Here is a 20,342-nt window from a genome sequence, read left to right on the forward strand (position 1 = left end):
ATTTCGAATAAAAAATTTTGTTAAAACAATTAACTTAACACTTAAAACTCAAAGAGATAATTAATAACGCCAAAGAAACGGGTCTCTTTATTATATATATATATATATAGAGTGATCAATATCTGATAAGGTACTTATTTTCTCAAGAACTTTTAAAAGTTTTTGTAAATAGAAAAAATATTAGGTTCAAAAAAAATTTACAATAATAGCTTTTTCGTTTCTTTAGGGATAAAAAACCTTATTTAACATCTTCGTAAATATAACCTCTATTTTTAACTTAATAATTTGATAAAACAAAAAATTATAAACAACTTTGTCCCTACCATTTTTTTTTGCGTATAGTCTTAAGTATACAAATAATAGTAAAAACACTTGGGTAGAAACACTTATGTAAAGAAATTGAATTAATATAATTCGATAGGAGTGCGCACAAAGACCTCCAGGTCTGTATGCATTGGCAGTTCCTGTTCACCTCTTTAACAATTAAAACTAATTAAACCAATAAATTTACAGTCTAGAAGTGATTCACACTATACGGAACGTCGACATCACGTTTCAGATCGGCAGTGTCACGACAAAATATCTAATCATGTATTTATATCGTATTGTTCACATACACCGGCCACGTTACGTAACGTCAACATCACATAACTACTTAATTAAACATTTTGGCGTGACGTTGACGTTCTGTATAACGTGAATCGACTTTTAGTACAAAACTAGCGTAAAATTAGTAGATTGAACATTTTAATTTAATCTAGTCTATTGTAACCTTATACTTACCAAGTGAACTTATATTTATCAATAATGTTCTATAATGTAATATAAAAATGATTATGGACATTTTTTTTTAATCCTCTTGTAAAAATTTTACGTTAGTTATTTTAAACGCTAAATAAATTGGTGTTAACACATTTAGCCATTGCAACATTGTCGTAACAATAACACAGAATCATTACCATACAGTGGAAATTTGGATAGCCAAAGTTTGGAGGGGAATCTGTTACAGTTCTGCCGAACAATGGTAACATTTAGTATAGCAAATATCAAGCAAGTATTTGGTAATATTTCGCTTATCTTTAGTGTTTGTATAAGAAAATATCGTTTATTTGATAATCGAGTTATTTGTTTAGATAAAAATAAAACGTTTTTAATTAAGTAAATATCTTCTATATTATTGTCATGATAAACCATAAAATGTATCGTAGTCAAATTATAACTAGTTATAATTAAGAACTATATGAAGATTTATACTAGGTACATTAAAAACAAGATTTGGCAGGTCAGTTTTTTAACTCAAAAACAAAAACTATTGTCATTATTAATATTAAAATGATATTGTATTTATTCGAAAAGTTTTTAAAACAATGTCAAATGATCATAATAATAATATGAAATAAATAATTCTATGACTTATACTTGTGAGGAAATTAGTGAAATAGTTTTTGCATAGTTTTGCTTATAAATTATAAATATTTTACCTTTCATTTTTTAGAAAAGCCAAAACAACGTAAAATTTCAATGGTGTTTTATAGAAATTATTATTTTTGAGATCATAAACAAAACTTTGTAAAATTGAAACATAGTTTTTTTCGTACAATGTAAATTGCATCCTCCTTTCTACAAATAAACAAATTAAAAATCTAACTTTGTGTCATATGTTTTCGAATATAAGTGATGATAATTTTGAAGAAAATTGTTTTAGCATTGTTGAGTACTATTTATTTTTCTATTTATAAGTTGTTAATAATTTTGTAGGTCTATACTTTATCCCTTATAAGCAAAGACATCCTGAGGGGGGCAGTAGATGTCATTACATTACCTGAAATTTTTCAGATCACTACGAAAAATATATAATCCTTACTCCAAAATCTTTTAATTTGAATTTAAATTTAAGTCGATTTAGAATAGATTTTATTTGAATTTTTAGAATTTTGTTACTTAGTAACTTTATTAGATAACAAGATTTTAAAAACCAAAAGTGTTATTGGGTGGAACAGGTTGGCTTGTACGATCTATGGATAGTTGCCTTAATAATATTAATTATAAAATTATTATTGTTCTAATAAGGGAGGTATTATATAACAGGTAAATAATTGATATTAGACCGTAATAAGTAGGAGCACATATAAAACATTAAGGGCAAAGAAAGGGATAAACCATATTTTTTTGAAAATAATAAAATGTAAGATATTAAGATTTTCTAAATAAAAGGAAATATATTATGTTAGACAATCATTTTATATAATTTTCAATAGAATATAAACTTAGAAGTAGTCCTGTAGTACCTATTTGAATAAGTGACGGTTGTATAAGAATATCTGCTAATTACAAATTAACATTTAACAAGTTTGTACAAGATGTAAAATACTCTCTACCTAGGATTGAGGACATATTTCATAAAGTAAGTAAGGATGAAGAATTTAGTAAAATAGATCTATGGGAAACATATAATATATTAGAAGTAGATGAGGAGTATTTAAAATTATTGACATAAAGTACATATAAGGGTATGTTTAATAGGCTCTGATTCCCTCATTGTATAGTACCAGTTAGTGTTATTTTTCAAAAATTAATTGAACAATTATTAAAAATTGTTAAAAAAAATATAAGGAAAAATATTATTTAGTTAAAGGAAATTTTTAATAATTGTTATTGTTCAATATGTATGAATTTAAAAAGAGAGATGTAATGTTTATATCACATTACCCCATACTTATATTTGAAGTAATAGTGCGATTCGTATAAAGATATGCATTATAGCGGTTAGTTTTAGTTAGAACGGCATTATCTAGTGTACTTTAAATACGAATTATATTGTTATTCAGTAAATCGTATTACTTAAACATATTTATTTATCATAAACCAAGTAAATTACAATGATAAAAAAAAAATAAATTAATTAATAAATTTTCATTTAACTTTTTATTTTGTTATAGAAAAAAAATTCACATAATTGAATTTATCTTAAGTATATACTTTTAATGATGACCAGTAAAACTCAATGGATTTTAAGTACTATTTATGTTTTACTTGCTGCGAATACAATGTCAAAAGCAGCAAATATTCTAGTATTTGCACCAATGCCCTTCAAAAGTCATTTTGGAGGATTTCAACCACTTTTTCAAGAACTGACTCACCGAGGACATAATGTTACCGTAGTTAGTGCATTTCCATTGAAAAAACACCTTGAAAACTATACTGATATCGTTGTAGGCATCGACAAAACGTTTGCACAGGGTAACTATATAACTTTTTATCAAAACATGTATATTATTGTTATTATAGTTTTAATTACTGTTACCATAAGAACAACTAAAATTTTGGATGCATTCATAAATCAAATATTTTAGAAAGATAACATGTAGGAAAGCTAATATTTTATTGACAGGGAAAATTTTTAGTTATTATCAGTCTAGATTAATATACCAACTAGAATATTGCAATAGTTGTTAATTGTAAGCTATCTTATAAATAATTTTTACCAATAGTCTTGTAAAATTTACTAAAACTACTAGAAACATTTAGTTCACAGAAATTTAGTAATAATTGGACATTGGATTTATATGTTTTTTAAAAATGTTGTCAAGTTATTCCAAACACATCATTAGCTAATACAAATTGTTATTAATAGGATTTAACTAGATTTAACTAGAATTATAGCATTGTTGGGGGTCAGAGGGTTTATTCCCCTCTAACGAAAAGTATTTCTGCGCTACGATTTATTTCTATAACACATTGTATACAAACTTTGTTTCTTTTAAAGTGGCTCCAATAAAATTTATAAATGCATATAAATCGGGCCTCTAGTTATAACTAGTAAGTCTAAAGTTATGTCTCTTATTCCTATCTACGTATCAGGATATTCATCTCTATAAATAAATTTTACATAATTTTCAATGAGTATTTATATGTACTTATCAATACAAAATAATTATGTAAACTTAAACAATTACCAGTAGAATACCAATATAAAGTAATCTATTTATTTTTATTTGTTTTTTAGGTTTAGACCCTATAAAAATGGCAAACGAAAATTTTATTGAAATATTATTAAATGTGGGTAATTTACAAAATTCTTTAGCACATGCCACTCTCCCTGTTAATGTTATTCAAAATTTCATTCAGTATGATAATTCTAAATTTGATCTTGTTTTTATATTTTCATTTGGACAAACATATTGTGTTACTCTTGGACACAAATACAACGCACCAGTGATTATGTTGAACGTTGTTATGTTATGGCAAGTCAATAGCAAATGGATTGGCGAACCTTACACTTACTCTTATATTCCTGACCCTAGAATTAGGACAACTGACAAAATGTCGTTCATGGATAAGTTAAAAAACACATTAGTCGGAATTATACAACTCTTTTTTACTGACTATTACAATCTTTCTGAGCATAAAAAAATTATGAATGCATACTTCAGATACTCGGGTTGGGAACAAAGACCTTCATTGGAAGATATGTTACATAATATTTCATTGACTTTAATAAATGCTCATTACACAGTTGGCCTAACGAGGCCTTATCTACCCGGAACAGTTGAAATTGGAGGACTTCATGTAAAGGAGCCTAAAAAGTTATCTAGTGTAAGTATGAAACAAATTAAATAGAATACCAATAAATATATGGTAAAGTGGGATAAGTTGACAAATGTAGAATGATAATGAATTCAGTGTTTCTCAAAGTAAATCACAAATAGCAACACATCCTTACTAGAAGGGGTCTATATTTTTTTGGACATGGATATCGTTTCGATATTTATTCACAATATCGAAAATAATCCGACGTCGCAATAAATCGATGATCAACAATAATTGTTATTGTAATTATTACATAAAATCAATTGTAGTACTGCATTATAGTGATAGACATAATCGAACAATTTCTATAATTCGATAATTGAAAAATTAAATTTCATCAATTACACTATATCAATAAAAGTAATCCATAATTTAGGTTTTTAATAATATGAAATAATCAATATAAATCATGATAGAACGACAGTAATTGGTAGTTTTTACCATTTTCTTATATTATTATCTTACTATATGATAAAAAATTGAAAAATTAGACAATGCTTAAAAAATTACTTAACGATGTCTGATTTTCAAAAATTGGTGAATGTTCAATTAAAGATATGATTGCGCATGTAAATTTTGTTTAAATTTTATGATAGTCTACGTAGTGTTCACTAACATCAAGGCTTTTAAAGGCTGTTTTTAACGATTATTAAGTTTCCTTTCGCCTACCTATTGTTTTGAGTAATAATTAGTAGGTTATTATGAAATATAATTGTGAATACACCTAAGTATTTTGTAGTTGTATAATTAAGAATTTAATTTACGGGTGGGATTATTTTTCTGGTAAACTGCTTTTGGAGTTTTACTTTTTTTTACACATATTAAAATTTTAGAGTACTCCTATCAGTTCTTGGTGTAATGCAAGACATACAAAGTTTCCATACAAATTTCAGTTTTTAAATTTACTCACAGATATCAAGAAAAGTCATAAAAGCTAAACTACGTCATCTACCCCACTTTACTTTACGTATTCCTGTGTGCAATAAATAAGGCAGTAATTCACTGTTGCCGATTTCTTAAAAGATTAAAAATATAATTTTACACTTCTATTAAACTTTATGCTTGTATTAATTTTCTTGTTAGTTTAATTCAAATGTTTATATTCTATTGATAATTATTAAAATAATATTGAAATCTCAATTCAAATACTTCATCATCACAAAATTGATTTTTAAATAAATGCCTTATTCGTTTTGCATAATGATATATAAACACTATGTTCAAAAGATAAATAGTAAATTACAGTTTTTAATACTTCTACATAGAAAACATGTCTAATCTTCACAGTAAACCTATGTTAACCAACCTTATTGTTAAACAAAAAAACATAAAAATAATCTTGAAATTGCTAAAAAAATTGAACTTTTAGACAAATTCTAGTGTTAATTTTTATACATAAATAGAATAAATAAGCAGAAGATAAAAAAAAAAGTATCTTTATGTATCAATATTAATATTTACATATTGTCATAGAAATTTTTAGATTTTATCGAGTCTGCAGAACATGGGGTGATATACTTTAGTTTAGGTACAGTAGCAAATCCTGCAATGCTCCCCAAGGCTAAATTACAAATATTTATTAGCGTATTTAATAAGTTAAAACAAAAAATAATGTGGAAGTGGAGTCAAGGAAAAACACCTCAAGTGTCGGATAATGTTATGATAAGTGATTGGTTTCCACAACCAGATATCCTAGGTAAGTAATGTAAATCAAAATTCAAATGAGCATGTCAAGAATCCTTAAATTAGTCATAAAAACTGTCTAGAACTATTTGCTAATAGATGTTGAGCGAAGAACATTGATTCATTATATCTATACCATTTTAAAGGTCACTCAAATGTAAAACTGTTTATTACCCATGGTGGTCTACATAGTCTTGAAGAAGCATCATATAATGCCAAACCTCTCATTGGTATACCATTTTTTGGCGATCAACATATGAACATGCGAATTGTAGAAGAAAAAGGGTTTGGAAGGATGATTGACATTTTTACAATGAATGAGGAATCTCTATTGTCTACAATAAAAGATGTACTTGAAAATCCAATGTATGTACTGAATGTTTAAAAATATAAGTAAATTATTCTTACTTTTATATTTGATTATGTAGATACAGAGAAAAGTCAATGCATCAGAGTCTAGTTTATAAGGATCATTTATAACACTAAAAAAAATAGTAAATTTAATAATATTGTAACTAACTTCTTTTGCAGGTACAATGAAAATTCCATTCGACAAAGTCTTTTATATAGAGACCGAGACATGAAACCAATAGACCGAGCAGTATATTGGGTAGAATACGTGTTGCGTCATAAAGGCGCAAAGCATTTAATAAGCCAGAGCACTCGTTTGAATATATTTCAATACTTCCTCATAGATGTATTTATTGTTTTTGGTTTTTTTATAACGATCGTGATATTCTTAGTTTTAAAGATTTTAAATTGTCTTTTCAAATATAACAAATCAAAACTTAAAACGGCATGATCTTTTTTTATGTTGTTATTATGATAAATGTCATTTGAAAAGTCTTAGTATAGGGTTGAATTTATTTGAATATTTTTTAATTGATGTTACTATAGTTTTTTGTATTTGCATGGTAACTATTGCATTTTTTGTTTTCGAATTATTGAATTTTTTTTTTAAATTTAAATGTAAAGTTAAATCTACATAATTTTTTTTAAGTATTAAACATTATGTTCTTAATAGTAAGAAAGGTATTTATTATTTTACTACAATATATTGTTTTCACAAAAAAAAAAAAAAAGTATGTAACTGTAACTAGATAAACTTTGACCAAAAGTAGAATATGGGAAATATTGTCATAAGATAATACCAATGTATTATCATACGAAGAATATTATTCTGAAAAAATAATATCTTAACAAAATAAAGAAATTTTTAAATCCATTCTCCTCGGGAGCGTTTTTTCCCAGCAATTTTCTCATAAAAACATATGAAAATATTAATAAATTCTCAAATAATATTATTCAATTAAATTATGATTATTTATCATAATATCTTTTACATTAATTTCACTTCTATATTATTATTTTGGAATTTGATTAAATGAATTTAATGGAGTATTTAGAGAGAACACAATGACATGTACCCCTATCCTCCATTGTTAATATTATATTAATATAAAAAAGTCACGATTTTTTTTTTATAATAGCTTGCCAGTTAACAATTTTTTTGTGTCCCTTCACTCTTACAATGAATTTCTAAATAATCCTTTCAGTTCAATTTTTTTATTGCATCAAAAATAAAAACTGTAGTCAGTTCGTGTTCAACGTCTGACTGTGATACACGTGTGTTTCTACATTATCGCATTTATAGCTATCGATAGCAGTAATACACAAGTCTGTTCAAAGTTCAGCGTTGCAGGTAATATGATTAAAATTATTGCCTTATTTACACCAATTAAATAAATATCAAACCTAACGATGGGCGATAAGCCTGTAGTGTTTTGGTGTTTATATTTATTACAAAATACTACAATTAAAATTTATAATAATTAATACTTTTTAATAATGAAAAATAATTTTATACGTACATAAAAAAAGAGTACAAATAAAAAGTGTCACTGGATTGACGAACAGCGCGAGAATAAAAAAAATACACGGAGTGTTATCGTACTGCAGTACATCTAAGATAAAACATATAAACATATATAAACGCATTCATTGTGACATGTTATTTAACATCTTTGTTAATCCCTACATTACCCCCTTTCCAGTGAAAACGATAATTTTACGTTAAACATACATAGTTACAAATATCAAATATAAAAATACAAATACAAATATAAAAGTGATACAATTCACAATTTACAAAAACCTTACGGGGAGGCGGATGGTTCTTCCTGACTTGGTTTGTTTTGTTTGTATTATTGTTGGTCTTGTAGTTGTATTTCTCTGGTTTTGCTGGTTCGTTGTTATTGATAGATTTGTGTTATTATCTTCATTTTCGTTGAAACATGGCTTCAGTCTGTCTATTGATATGATACATTCTTTTTGCCTAATTAATAATTTAAAGGTTTTTTCGTATCGTTGAACAATTTTGTACGGCCCTTCATATGGTTGTTCTAGCGGTTTCTTGACCCGGTCGACCCGAACGAAAACGTGTGAACAGGATGCTAGATCTTTATATATAAAAACTTTTTTACTTCCGTGGTTTGAAGTTGACACTGGGCGTATGGTTTCCATTGTTTTCTTTAGTGTTTCAGCAAAGGAACAAGGGTCTGTCGCCACTGATGACTGCATAAAAAACTCATTAGGTAATCTAATCGTACTTCCAAATACAATTTCTGCAGGTGTTAAACCTAGATCTTCTTTAATCACTGATCTAAGGCCCATAAGAACTGAGGGGAGTACATCTGTCCAGTGCTCAGTTTCGTAACACTTTATTGCCGTTTTAAGTGATCGGTGGAATCGTTCAACTAAACCATTGGCTGGTGGATGATATGCTGATGTACGTATTCTTCTAAACCCTAAAATTTGCGTTACTGCGGTGAACAGAGTAGACTCAAATTGCCGTCCTTGATCTGTTGTCAATCTCTCCATAACTCCATATCGAGCTATCCAGCCTTCAAATAACGTACGAGCTATGGTTTCAGCCGAAATATCCTGAATTGGAAAAACTTCTGGCCATCTAGAAAATCTGTCTATAGCGGTTAAACAGTAAGTACAACCACGTGACATGACCATAGGACCGATTATATCGATGTGTACATGTGAAAAACGATCACTCGGCACATTAAAAATACCACACGGACTTATAACATGTCGCGTTATTTTTGACTTTTGACACGCTAAACACGCACGAGTCCATTTCGCACAATCACTGTTCATCGACGGCCACACGAAACGACTACTCACTAATTTTATTGTTGACCGTATACCTGGGTGAGCGAGATTATGTAGACAATTGAACACATTGCGGCGAAATTGTTTGGTAAGATACGGTCGTTGTCTACCATTAGAAGTATCGCAGTAAATATTTGTGTTCGTAGTGGGCATATTTACGAGCTCTAGTTTTATCGATAATTCCGGTTTTGACAATAACGACAATAGTTCTGCGTCTGCTAACTGGTCGTAAGCTAACTTGTCATAATCTAGCGGTGGCGGTGCATTTATAGTTTCTATTCTCGATAACGCATCGGCCACTGTATTCTGTGTACCTGTTACGTGCCGTATTGATGTTGTAAACTGACTAATAAAATCAAGTTGTCGTGCACGTCGAGGTGGTAATTTATCTGAGTGTTGTGTGAATGCGTATACTAACGGCTTATGGTCCGTAATTATTTCAAATTCACGGGCTTCCAGCATATAGCGAAAATGCTTAATGGCTTCATATACCGCAAGAAGTTCACGATCGTATGCACAGTATTTTTTTTGTGTTTGGTCAAGTTTGCGAGAGAAAAAAGCAAGTGGTTGCCAAACGCCGTTTTTAAATTGTTCTATTACTGCGCCTATCGCCATATCTGACGCGTCACATCGTAATTGAATATTCGCGGCCGGATCTAGATACGATAATGTTGTGGCTCGCTTTAAGTCTTCTTTAGTTTTCTCGAACGCTCCCGTTGATTGATCGGTCCATACAATTGGTGTTTTGTCGTTTTTTTTGCTGTTTTTAAGATAATCGTGAAGAATAGCTTGTGTACTTGCTGCGTTTGGGATACAACGGCGGTAAAAATTGCACATAGCCAAAAAACGTCGAAGCTCTTGTACATTATTCGGCCGTGGATATTTGTCTATCGCTTCCAGTTTTTCAGGATTTGGTCTAAGACCGTTACCCGATATGATGTATCCTAAAAATAGTACCTCTTCTTTTCCAAATATACATTTATTCGTATTTATCACAATGCCGTACTCACTGAGTCGTTGTAATACACGTTCGAGGTGACTCAAATGCTCTTGTGTTGAAGACGATGCAATTAAAATATCGTCCAAATACACTTCACAAAAATCTAAGTCTTTTAAAACACCGTGTATGAAACGCTGAAATGTTTGAGCTGCATTTTTAAAACCGTATCCCATCCGAACAAACTCAAATAACCCAAAAGGTGTTGTAATAGCTGTTTTTGGAATATCGGACGGTTCTATTGGTATATGGTTAAAAGCTTTAACCAAATCGATTTTTGAAAAAATACTTTTATTTTGCAATCGCTGTGTGATGTCTTGAATGTGTGGAATGGGGTATCTGTCCGGTAATGTGACTGCGTTTAACCTACGGTAGTCGCCGCACGGTCTCCATTCACCGTTCTTCTTTTTTACTAGTTGTAATGGGCTGGCCCACGGACTATTTGAAGGTCGGCATATGCCCTGTTCTACTAAATAAGCAAATTCTTTTTTTGCGATCTCTAGTCGATCCGGAGGAAGGCGTCTTGGTTTAGCGAAGAGTGGTGGTCCTTTAGTGATGATATGATGTGTAACGTTATGTTTACAATCCATTGGGATCATGTTTGTTCTTAATACTTGCGGAAATTTTTTTAGTAACTTAATGTACGCTGAATCGTCTTTAAAAGCGAAGATGCCCGAGGATATCGTCTTTTTAACTTTTCCGGCGGTGGCTAAATTGGTATTTTCATCAATTAGGCGTTTACTTCTTAAGTCCACTAATAAGCCGAAGTAGTGGAGAAAGTCAGCACCTATAATTGGTTTACTGACTGCTGCGACAATAAATTTCCATTTAAAAACACGTCTTAAACCTAAATTTACAGCAATTAATTTGTCACCGTATGTTTTTATTATTGACCCGTTGGCTGCGAATAAAGTAGGGTTACCATCTTTTATTTTATTGCGTTTCTGCTTAGGATCTGCTGGCCAAACCGAAAAGTCCGCACCAGTATCAATTAAGTATTGAGTTTTTGTTATTTTATCAACAATAAATAGACGACGAGATTGAAACTCACTACCGTCGGTCGTCTCGACAGTAGATCGTTTATAGTTTTCCGACGTGTGCTGGTATTTACACGGTGGTTTGCATTTAGTAGCCTTATCTTTGAATCGGTAATGATAATAACATGTATCATATCGTGGTCGTGAATTGTCTCGGCGCATAGGTGATTTTGAGTGACGCCTATTGTAGCTACGAGAGTTGCTGTTGCTAAGTCGCTCTACTGCTTGTGCGAGTGCTGCGATCTGGTGTTCCAATTTTCTTATTGTCGTTGCATCGTCAGCTTGTTCATGTGACTGACGGTTTGTGACCTTGTCACTAATGTTGGCAATGGAAAAACAATCATTTCGGCTGTCCGATACTTCGATAATTTTATCTGCCATCGAAGCTAAGTTATCCAACTTGTCGTTGCTAGCTGAAATGATAGTTTTTACCTGATGTGGTAACCTTTGTATCCATAGTATTTTGAGTATTTCATCAGTTACTTTTCCATTAGCTAGTTGACGCATTTCTGAAAGAAAATGGGATGGTTTCCGATCACCGAGTTCGACTTCGGTCAGTAATTTTTTAAGCCGACATTGTTCAGATTCGGAAAATCTTTCGATGAGCCGGGTTTTTAATGCTTCGTACATTTTCGTTTCTGGTGGATTGAGTATTATGTCACTAACTTGAGCAAGAATTTCACTTTCCATAGAAGAAACAACATGATGAAATTTACTTGCGTCAGCTGTAATTCTGGTTGTATAAAAAACGGATTCAATTTGTTTGAACCAAAGTTCTGGGTTGGTACGCCAGAAAGTTGGGATTTTAAACGCTCGCGTTGAATTCATATTGGGCTCGCCGTATTCGATATGGTCTCGGCCATCATTACCGGTCGCGTCGTCACGCACACTTACTATCGTACTATCGGATTTGTTGTTCATTTTAGAGGTCACCAATTTGTAGTGTTTTGGTGTTTATATTTATTACAAAATACTACAATTAAAATTTATAATAATTAATACTTTTTAATAATGAAAAATAATTTTATACGTACATAAAAAAAGAGTACAAATAAAAAGTGTCACTGGATTGACGAACAGCGCGAGAATAAAAAAAATACACGGAGTGTTATCGTACTGCAGTACATCTAAGATAAAACATATAAACATATATAAACGCACTCATTGTGACATGTTATTTAACATCTTTGTTAATCTCTACAAGCCCAACACCATATCTGACGATATGAATATCACAGACAGTGCCTCCCAACATATACATAATACTACAACATTTGCAGAGATAGCATCTAATATTACATTACCGAAAATTAACCAAGCAATTGTATTTAACTCTATTAACAACATTAAACAAATCGAATATGTTACCGCAATCAGTAAAATTACACCCGCAAAAAATATACAATTTGTATTACGTATATCCAATAATAGATTCTGCATATTTTTCAATAGTCAAGCCGTCATGGCAAATCTACTCAAAACCCACTCTTCAATTCATGTCAATGAAATAGAAATTCCACTTCGTAGGCTCATTAATGGGTCGAAAAGAATCATTCTGTCCAATGTTTATCCTACTATCCCTAATCAACTTATACTAAACGCTCTCCACGAAATAGGAATTAAAACCACTTCTAAAATTTCTCACATGAATGCTGGATTTGCAACTGAACAATTTTCGCATATATTAAGCTTCAGAAGACAGTGTGTCTAAACTACCTAGCTCAATCACAGTAACTGTTGAAAATACCACGTTTAGAATATTTATAACCGATGACAACGTTACTTGTTTCCAATGTCATAAGACCGGACACTTTTCTAGCCAATGTAAAAACATACCCGAACAAATCAATATTATCGATATAATCGAAACCAACATGGAAGCAACTAATGACATACCGCCAGTCTCAAATGTAGAAAAAAATGATTCTCCATCACCACCTATTGTAAATGCTCTAAATATTTATACCACTCAGAATACGATCCTTTAATACCAAACCAAGCAAAAGATAATGTAGATTCAACCTCAATCGTTCAACCTAAAAAACATTCGCTAGTCGAAAAGCACAAATCGTCATCCAACAAAAATATCAACGTAACGTTTCCAATCGTAACTAAACGTACAGCGCTGTCGACCACGTCTCAAACACTTTCTCCAAAATCTTCACACTCATCCAACTAAATAATGAAGCCTCCCAACGCACCTGACGGCAAAACTCAACCATCAAATAACCACAAAGGAAATGTACATAAAAAACCAAAAGTTAGAACAAGCACTAGTTCAAACGATAGCTTTTATTCACATATCGATGAAGGGTTAGATCCAACCAAAGATCTATTTAACTCAAATCCTCAATTATCCTTATCTCTAAACCAGTTTAAAGATTTTTTTGAAATTTAAAGAAACTCAAGAATTAATTATCTCACCGATCCCCACATCAACAACAAATCAAGGTTCAATTCTCAACGATCCTATCACAATGTCAGAACTAAACTCTAGTCTAGAAGGAAAAAAAAGTAATAGTTGTGGACCAGACAAAATACCATTCTTATTTCTCCAGAACCTCTCCATTAAAGGAAAAAATCTACTCCTCGAGTTGTATAATAATGTTTGGTTGTCCGGTATTATCCCAACTTTATGGAAAAATGCTACAATTACCCCCATTCCTAAAAAAGAGCAAGACAGACACAAACCTTCAGGATATCGCCCTATCTCTGTCTTATGTAAAATGAGTAAAACACTCGAAAAAATAATTTGTAATAGGCTTAATTGGTACGTACAAAGATTTAATCTGTTATCCTCAAACCAGCATGGATTTAGGAAATTTTACTCAACTACAGATTGCCATGTTAAAATTGAAACGGAAATACTCGAATCTTTCGCAAACAAACAAACCATGATACTCATCAGTCTAGACCTTCAAAAAGCTTACGACACAGTTTGGCGGCATAAAGTTTTAAATATACTGAAAAAATGGCACATCAATGGCCAGATGTTACAATTTATAACAAGTTTTCTGAATGATCGTTCTTTCCAAGTTAAAATGAATGACCACTTCTCAGAAAAATTTGTACTCGAGAATGGAGTTCTACAAGGATCCCCCCTGAGCATTCTACTTTTTCAAGCCGCAATCAACAACCCACCAGATGAAATTTCGCATCCTGTGAAATCAATTATGTTTGCAGACGACACTCATATTTATCTCAAAGGGAAAAACATTAAATCAATGACACGCCGTCTTCAAGATTGCCTAAACGACCTGTCCAAGTGGTGCTTCCACTCAGGTTTTATTTTCTCACCAGAAAAAACCAAATGCATCATGTTTACCAAAAAAAAAACAAATATCAAAACCAGTTATTTTTGGGAAACACACCTTTACCGTTCGTGAACAACATAAAAATTCTAGGGTTGATTTTTGATAACAAACTTACATGGAAACCTCATATAATTAAGACCAAAACAAGCGCAACCAAAAGTATCAATATCCTAAAAACGTTGAGCCATGTTGAATGTAGTGATGGGTCGTTCACGAACGAACGGATCTTTTTGAACGGGTCATATCAGTGAACGAGTTGATCCGAATCGCAAAAAAAATAGATATCGTTCATTCGTTCATACGTTCGTTCGTTTCACGCAATATATCGGACACACTGTTTCATGATTCGTTCATTTACTGAACGTTTACCTGCACTTCGGTTAAAACCTANTGAACGTTTACCTGCACTTCGGTTAAGACCTGTGCCTAACCTTATATTCTTATAATATAAAAATTTAAAAAAAAAACGAAGAATATATTCTTTATAAGTATATACTTATAATGTTTTCTTAAAAAATTAAATAAAAAAATACTTATTGCCAATGAGAGTTTAAAAGCAACACTATTTGGTTTGTGATAAAAACATTTTTATTGTAGGTCTGCAGACTAAATTTTCAAAGTTGTCACATGTTTCTACTAACATAATCATGCAGGTTTAATACAATTAGATTATTTCAAGTATCCTACTATATTGTTCATTTGAAGAACAATTTTGATTATCAATATATAGCTATTTATTTCATATTACATTCATATAATTATTTATAAGCGAAAATAGGTCTATGAATTAGTGAATTTAGCAACTAGGACAAAAATTGTCTATTAGAGTAATATAATTGTCGTGAGAGATATTTAACCACCTCACTCTTTTATAATCTGGTCATAGCTGCTGTAAATTGTAATATCTGATTTAGGTGAATTAATTTCTCTATAAAACTCCTTTTATGAAAACAAATAATTTAAATGATTTCGCTTATTATAGAAACAAATTCTATGGATTTATGTACCGCAACTCATCCGCTAGTATAAATTATTTGTTTTTATTCTATACAAAAATATTCGTGTATAAGAGCATATTATGTTATTTCAAGTAATTTGTATTTGAAAAAATAATATATAACTTGATTATACAAGTGTATTATCAGTAAAAATTCTGATATCACGGTAATGTTACATGGTGAAAATGCGAATTTGAACAACTCGTTCAGGAAAACCATAGTAAGGAGTAATTGATAAGAACCGTGACCGATCGTAAGAAATGAACGAAAGAACGAGTTATATGAACGGGTCATTTGAACGATCCGATCCAAACGATCCGGATCGTTCGATTGACCCGAAATTCCCATCACTAGTTGAATGGGGAGCAGAAAGCTCCGTCTTAATCAACCTATAGAGATCTCTTGTTAGATCTAAATTAGACTATGGATCAATTTGCCATACCAATTCAAACCCTAACCTCCAAAAAACAATTGACATAATTCATAACAGTGGTCTAAGAGTTGCAACCGGAGCATTTAGAAGCAGCCCCACCCCAAGCATTTTATCCATTTCTGGAGAACATCCCCTTCAAATTCGCAGAACCAAATTAGCTCTAAATTATATTGCTCGCATCCTTTCCTCCCCAGAAAACTCTACATTACCATTTGTGACTCAAAATCGTTTTGCAAATATATTTTGCTCCTATTCAAATCTAAAAAAACCATTGGGTTTAAGGATGTTGAATGAAATGTCGCTTAACAATATCGATCCAAATTCAATTATCAAACGAGAATATAGTGTGGTGCCTCCTTGGAGGGTGCCATTCTTTCTCGTGGACACCAGTTTAGCTAATTATAGTAAAAAAGAAACGCCAAGTATTATCTATAAAAATTTATTCAATGAAATCATCAACTCTCCTCCGTCAAACCCACAAATCTATACAGACGCCTCCAAAACCAACTCAGGCGTCGCGATTGCTATCATAAATGACCATCAATCTATATCGTACAAACTACCATAACAGCATTTATACGGCGGAATACTTTGCACTCCTGGAAGGAGTCTACCTAGCCATTCAATTACCTGATTCAATCACTAACATTTATACAGATTCACTCAGCGCTCTTAACAATCTTAAGTATAACTGGCACTCAAGCACCCTAGCAATTAAAATAAGCAACATCATTGTAAAAGCTAACAAGAACATACGGTTAATATGGACACCAGGTCATGGTGGAATAGATGGCAATGAAAAAGCCGATCCAGTAGCTCGTGAAGCAGTAAATAACTCTCTGACCGAGATATGCACATACTCCTCACTCATTGACATCCATAGGAATGTAAGCACCTTTTGTACAAATGTATGGGAATCCGAATGGCGGCGTACACCTAATAATAAACTAAGGGAAATAAAAAATACTACAGAATACTGGCCCAAACCTCATACATCAAATCGCAAAGACGAAGTAGTTATCAACAGACTACGTATTGGCCACTCAAAGATGTCCCATGGACATCTTATGCACAGAGAAGATTCTGCAATGTGCCAAACCTGCGGAAAACCTCTCACAGTCAAGCACCTCTTTGTCCAATGTCATAACCATATAGATACCAGAAAAAGATTAGAAATGCCTGATAACCTCTTTGAAGCTCTTAGCCCAACCCATGACAACACCATCAAAATAATCTCATTTCTTAAACTAATCGATATGTACAACTCAATTTAATCAGCCATTGTATATTTGTATTTAAAGGAAAAAAAAAAAATTTTTTTATATGTGAAACTAGTTTAAGAAATACTATTGTATAATCATATATGTAACCTAATAATTTAATTTTGTTCAAGCTAACAACCTCAGAAGTTGAAGCTAAAAAAATTAAAAAAAAAAAACTGTAGTTAATCAAAAATCTAATTATAATAATATAACTTTTTATAATAATAATGTAATTTTAGCTTCGATGCGAAGCTGAGAAGGTATTAATTTTACCATGATGTGTTTATTTATTTATTTTTTTTTTTTGTGTCTGTCACTACTTTTCCTCAGCTCTCACTGGACCGATTTCTTTTAACAATACGTCAAAAGATCACAAATCGTATCTAGTTGAAGACATAACCCTAAAAAATTGAAAAATTTTCCCTCGTTCCCCGCAAACTTTTTCAACTTAACTTTTGAAAGTGTTCCGTCAATACTGCGTCCTTTAAACATATATAAAATTAAAGCTTATTTTATGTACTATAAAATGAAAAAAAAATTTGCCCCGACGACCTATTTTCTATGCGCAAATGGCTACCGTATTCAAAAATATACTATTTTTCTATTAAAATTCTAGGATTTGAATTTTATTTTATTTTAAAATATCTTATTAGGAGAATATATTGACTTTTATGAATATTATATAATTTAATTGACATAGAATAAAGTTCATAAGACATAAGAAATTAAACTTATTAAATTTTTTTTACTTTTTTAAAGTCGAAAAAGTAATATTTAAATTTGAGTTAACTTAAATAGCCAATTTTTTAGTTTCGATGCGAATTTTTTATATGTAAATAATATTAAAACTAAAAATATTAAAACTTAGAAGTGATAGAAAAAGTCTAATTGCAGATTTGAAAACATCGCGAAAAGTTGATGTAGAATGGTATATTTTTGTTACTGATGAAAGTGCCTTGTAGTTCAGTACATTTATTTATAGTAACAAACAGTTATTATTGAAATTTATTGTATCAAGCCCTTTAAATTTTTATACACGTAAAAATAAAGCAAAATACAACTTCTTTATTATTTTTATAATTTCTCCGTTTAAATTACAATATTAAATTATTGAATATCAATTTCATACTAAATTTAATAATTATAATTAGTATTTATTCATATATTATATTTTAAAATCAAAGAACTACTAATTAGGATATAATCAAAGAAATAAGAGTTGATGTTGCTCTTGGAATAATCCACCAATTTCTCTATTTATAAAAAATAAATGAAACACTATCTACAGTTTTGCATCGAAGCGTTTCTTATGATAGTGATTTTAATCAATGTCAGATATAATCTATACTTGTCCTATTTATGCCTTGTCTACACTGTGCCTCGACCTCACTGTGCTACCGTTTTTTTTTTTTTAATTTTTATTATTTTTCTTTTTGTGTCTGTTACCATTTTTCTCAGCTCTCACCGAACAGATTTTTTCCAACGATACGTCAAAAGATCACAATCATATCTAGTCGAAGACATTACCTTCAAAAATTGAAAAAATTTCCCTCGTTCCTCGTAAATGAGTGAAATCTCCAAAAAAATTACAAATTAAAAAATCACTAATTTTCGAAAATTTTTTAACTTTTTTTACTAAAATAGCCATAACTTATTCAAAAATGAACATATCAATATAATTTTTTTTTTATAGATGATTGATGTCCTATCATTTGGTATATTTTTATAATAAATTTAACCCTTTATCAGCCCACAGGGGGGATTCAAAATGACAACTTTTTCACAAAAAATTAACTTTTTCAACATAACTTTTGAAAGTGTTCCAGATATACTGACACTTTTATATATAACTTAAATTAAAGCAAATGTAATATACTTTATTATGGAAAAAAAAATGTAAGACTTTATTTTGTCTTCATGGTGAAAACAGTCATCAAAGTTTATAAAAAAAAATACGATTTTTGTAAAAATATTATTTTTTTTATTTTTAACTTTATAACGCTATAACTCTTTGAAAAATGTATGGATGAATACAATTTTTTTATGAGAAATAACATTTATATATTTCTTTAATTCGACTTACTTTTTTTTTAAATCGGATCATTTCCCTTAATACAGGGGGGGTTCAAAACATAAAAATGCATATAGAAAGTAGAACTTTTTTTTAGAACAATTTTTGAAAATGTTCCGGAAATACTGACACTTTTATATATATCTTAAATTAAAGTTTATGTAATATACTTTAATAATAAAAAAAAAAAAATTTGGACTTTATTTTGTCTTCATGGTGAAAATAGCTATCGTATTTAAAAATATGCTATTATTGTGCTAAAATTCTTGGTTTGTATTTTATTTTATTATAAGGGGATTACACTGATTTTCATAAATATTATATTAATCTAAATGACATAGTATAAAAAATTATACATATTTAAGTTTTTTTGTTTCTTTGAAGTCAAGAAAAATAACTTTAAAATTTGAACTAGCTAAATTTTCTTTTTTATTAAGTGACGAATGAGACAGTAACACTAGGGTCTTTCACGACTGTGGTACTGAACTTTTTAGCTTCGATGCGAAGCTGAGAAGGTATTAATTTTACCATGATGTGTTTATTTTTTTTAGCTTCGATGCGAAGCTGAGAAGGTATTAATTTTACCATGATGTGTTTATTTTTTTATTTTTTTTATTTTTTTTTTTTTTGTGTCTGTCACTACTTTTTCTCAGCTCTCACTGGACCGATTTCTTTTAACAATACGTCAAAAGATCACAAATTGTATCTAGTTGAAGACATTACCCTTAAAAATTTAAAAATTTTCCCTCGTTCCCCGCAAATGGGGGAAATATC

The 20,342-nt window shown here is 30.4% G+C and overlaps 2 protein-coding genes across 7 annotated transcripts in view; one reads left to right on the plus strand and one right to left on the minus strand.

Moving 5' to 3' along the window:
- LOC126902165 (uncharacterized) overlaps positions 1-20,342 on the minus strand; it is a 48,423-nt gene that overhangs the window by 20,301 nt on the left and 7,780 nt on the right. The window lies entirely within an intron of this gene.
- Positions 461-7,288, plus strand: LOC126903190 (UDP-glycosyltransferase UGT4-like). Of its 6 annotated transcripts, none has more exons than XM_050681243.1 (6): positions 461-1,061; positions 2,940-3,240; positions 4,007-4,596; positions 6,064-6,286; positions 6,420-6,639; positions 6,805-7,288. In XM_050681243.1, the coding sequence occupies exons 2-6, from the start codon at positions 2,985-2,987 to the stop codon at positions 7,073-7,075; spliced, it is 1,560 nt and encodes a 519-aa protein (XP_050537200.1). In that variant the 5' UTR covers positions 461-1,061; positions 2,940-2,984; the 3' UTR covers positions 7,076-7,288. The 6 variants fall into 6 exon arrangements, with proteins under 6 accessions (XP_050537200.1, XP_050537199.1, XP_050537202.1 ...); XM_050681242.1 differs by having other exon boundaries at positions 461-1,050; XM_050681245.1 differs by having other exon boundaries at positions 461-1,024.

This window comes from Daktulosphaira vitifoliae, unplaced genomic scaffold, assembly GCF_025091365.1.
Source record: "Daktulosphaira vitifoliae isolate Bord-2020 unplaced genomic scaffold, ASM2509136v1 Scaffold_3, whole genome shotgun sequence".
Classification (NCBI taxonomy): domain Eukaryota; kingdom Metazoa; phylum Arthropoda; class Insecta; order Hemiptera; family Phylloxeridae; genus Daktulosphaira; species Daktulosphaira vitifoliae.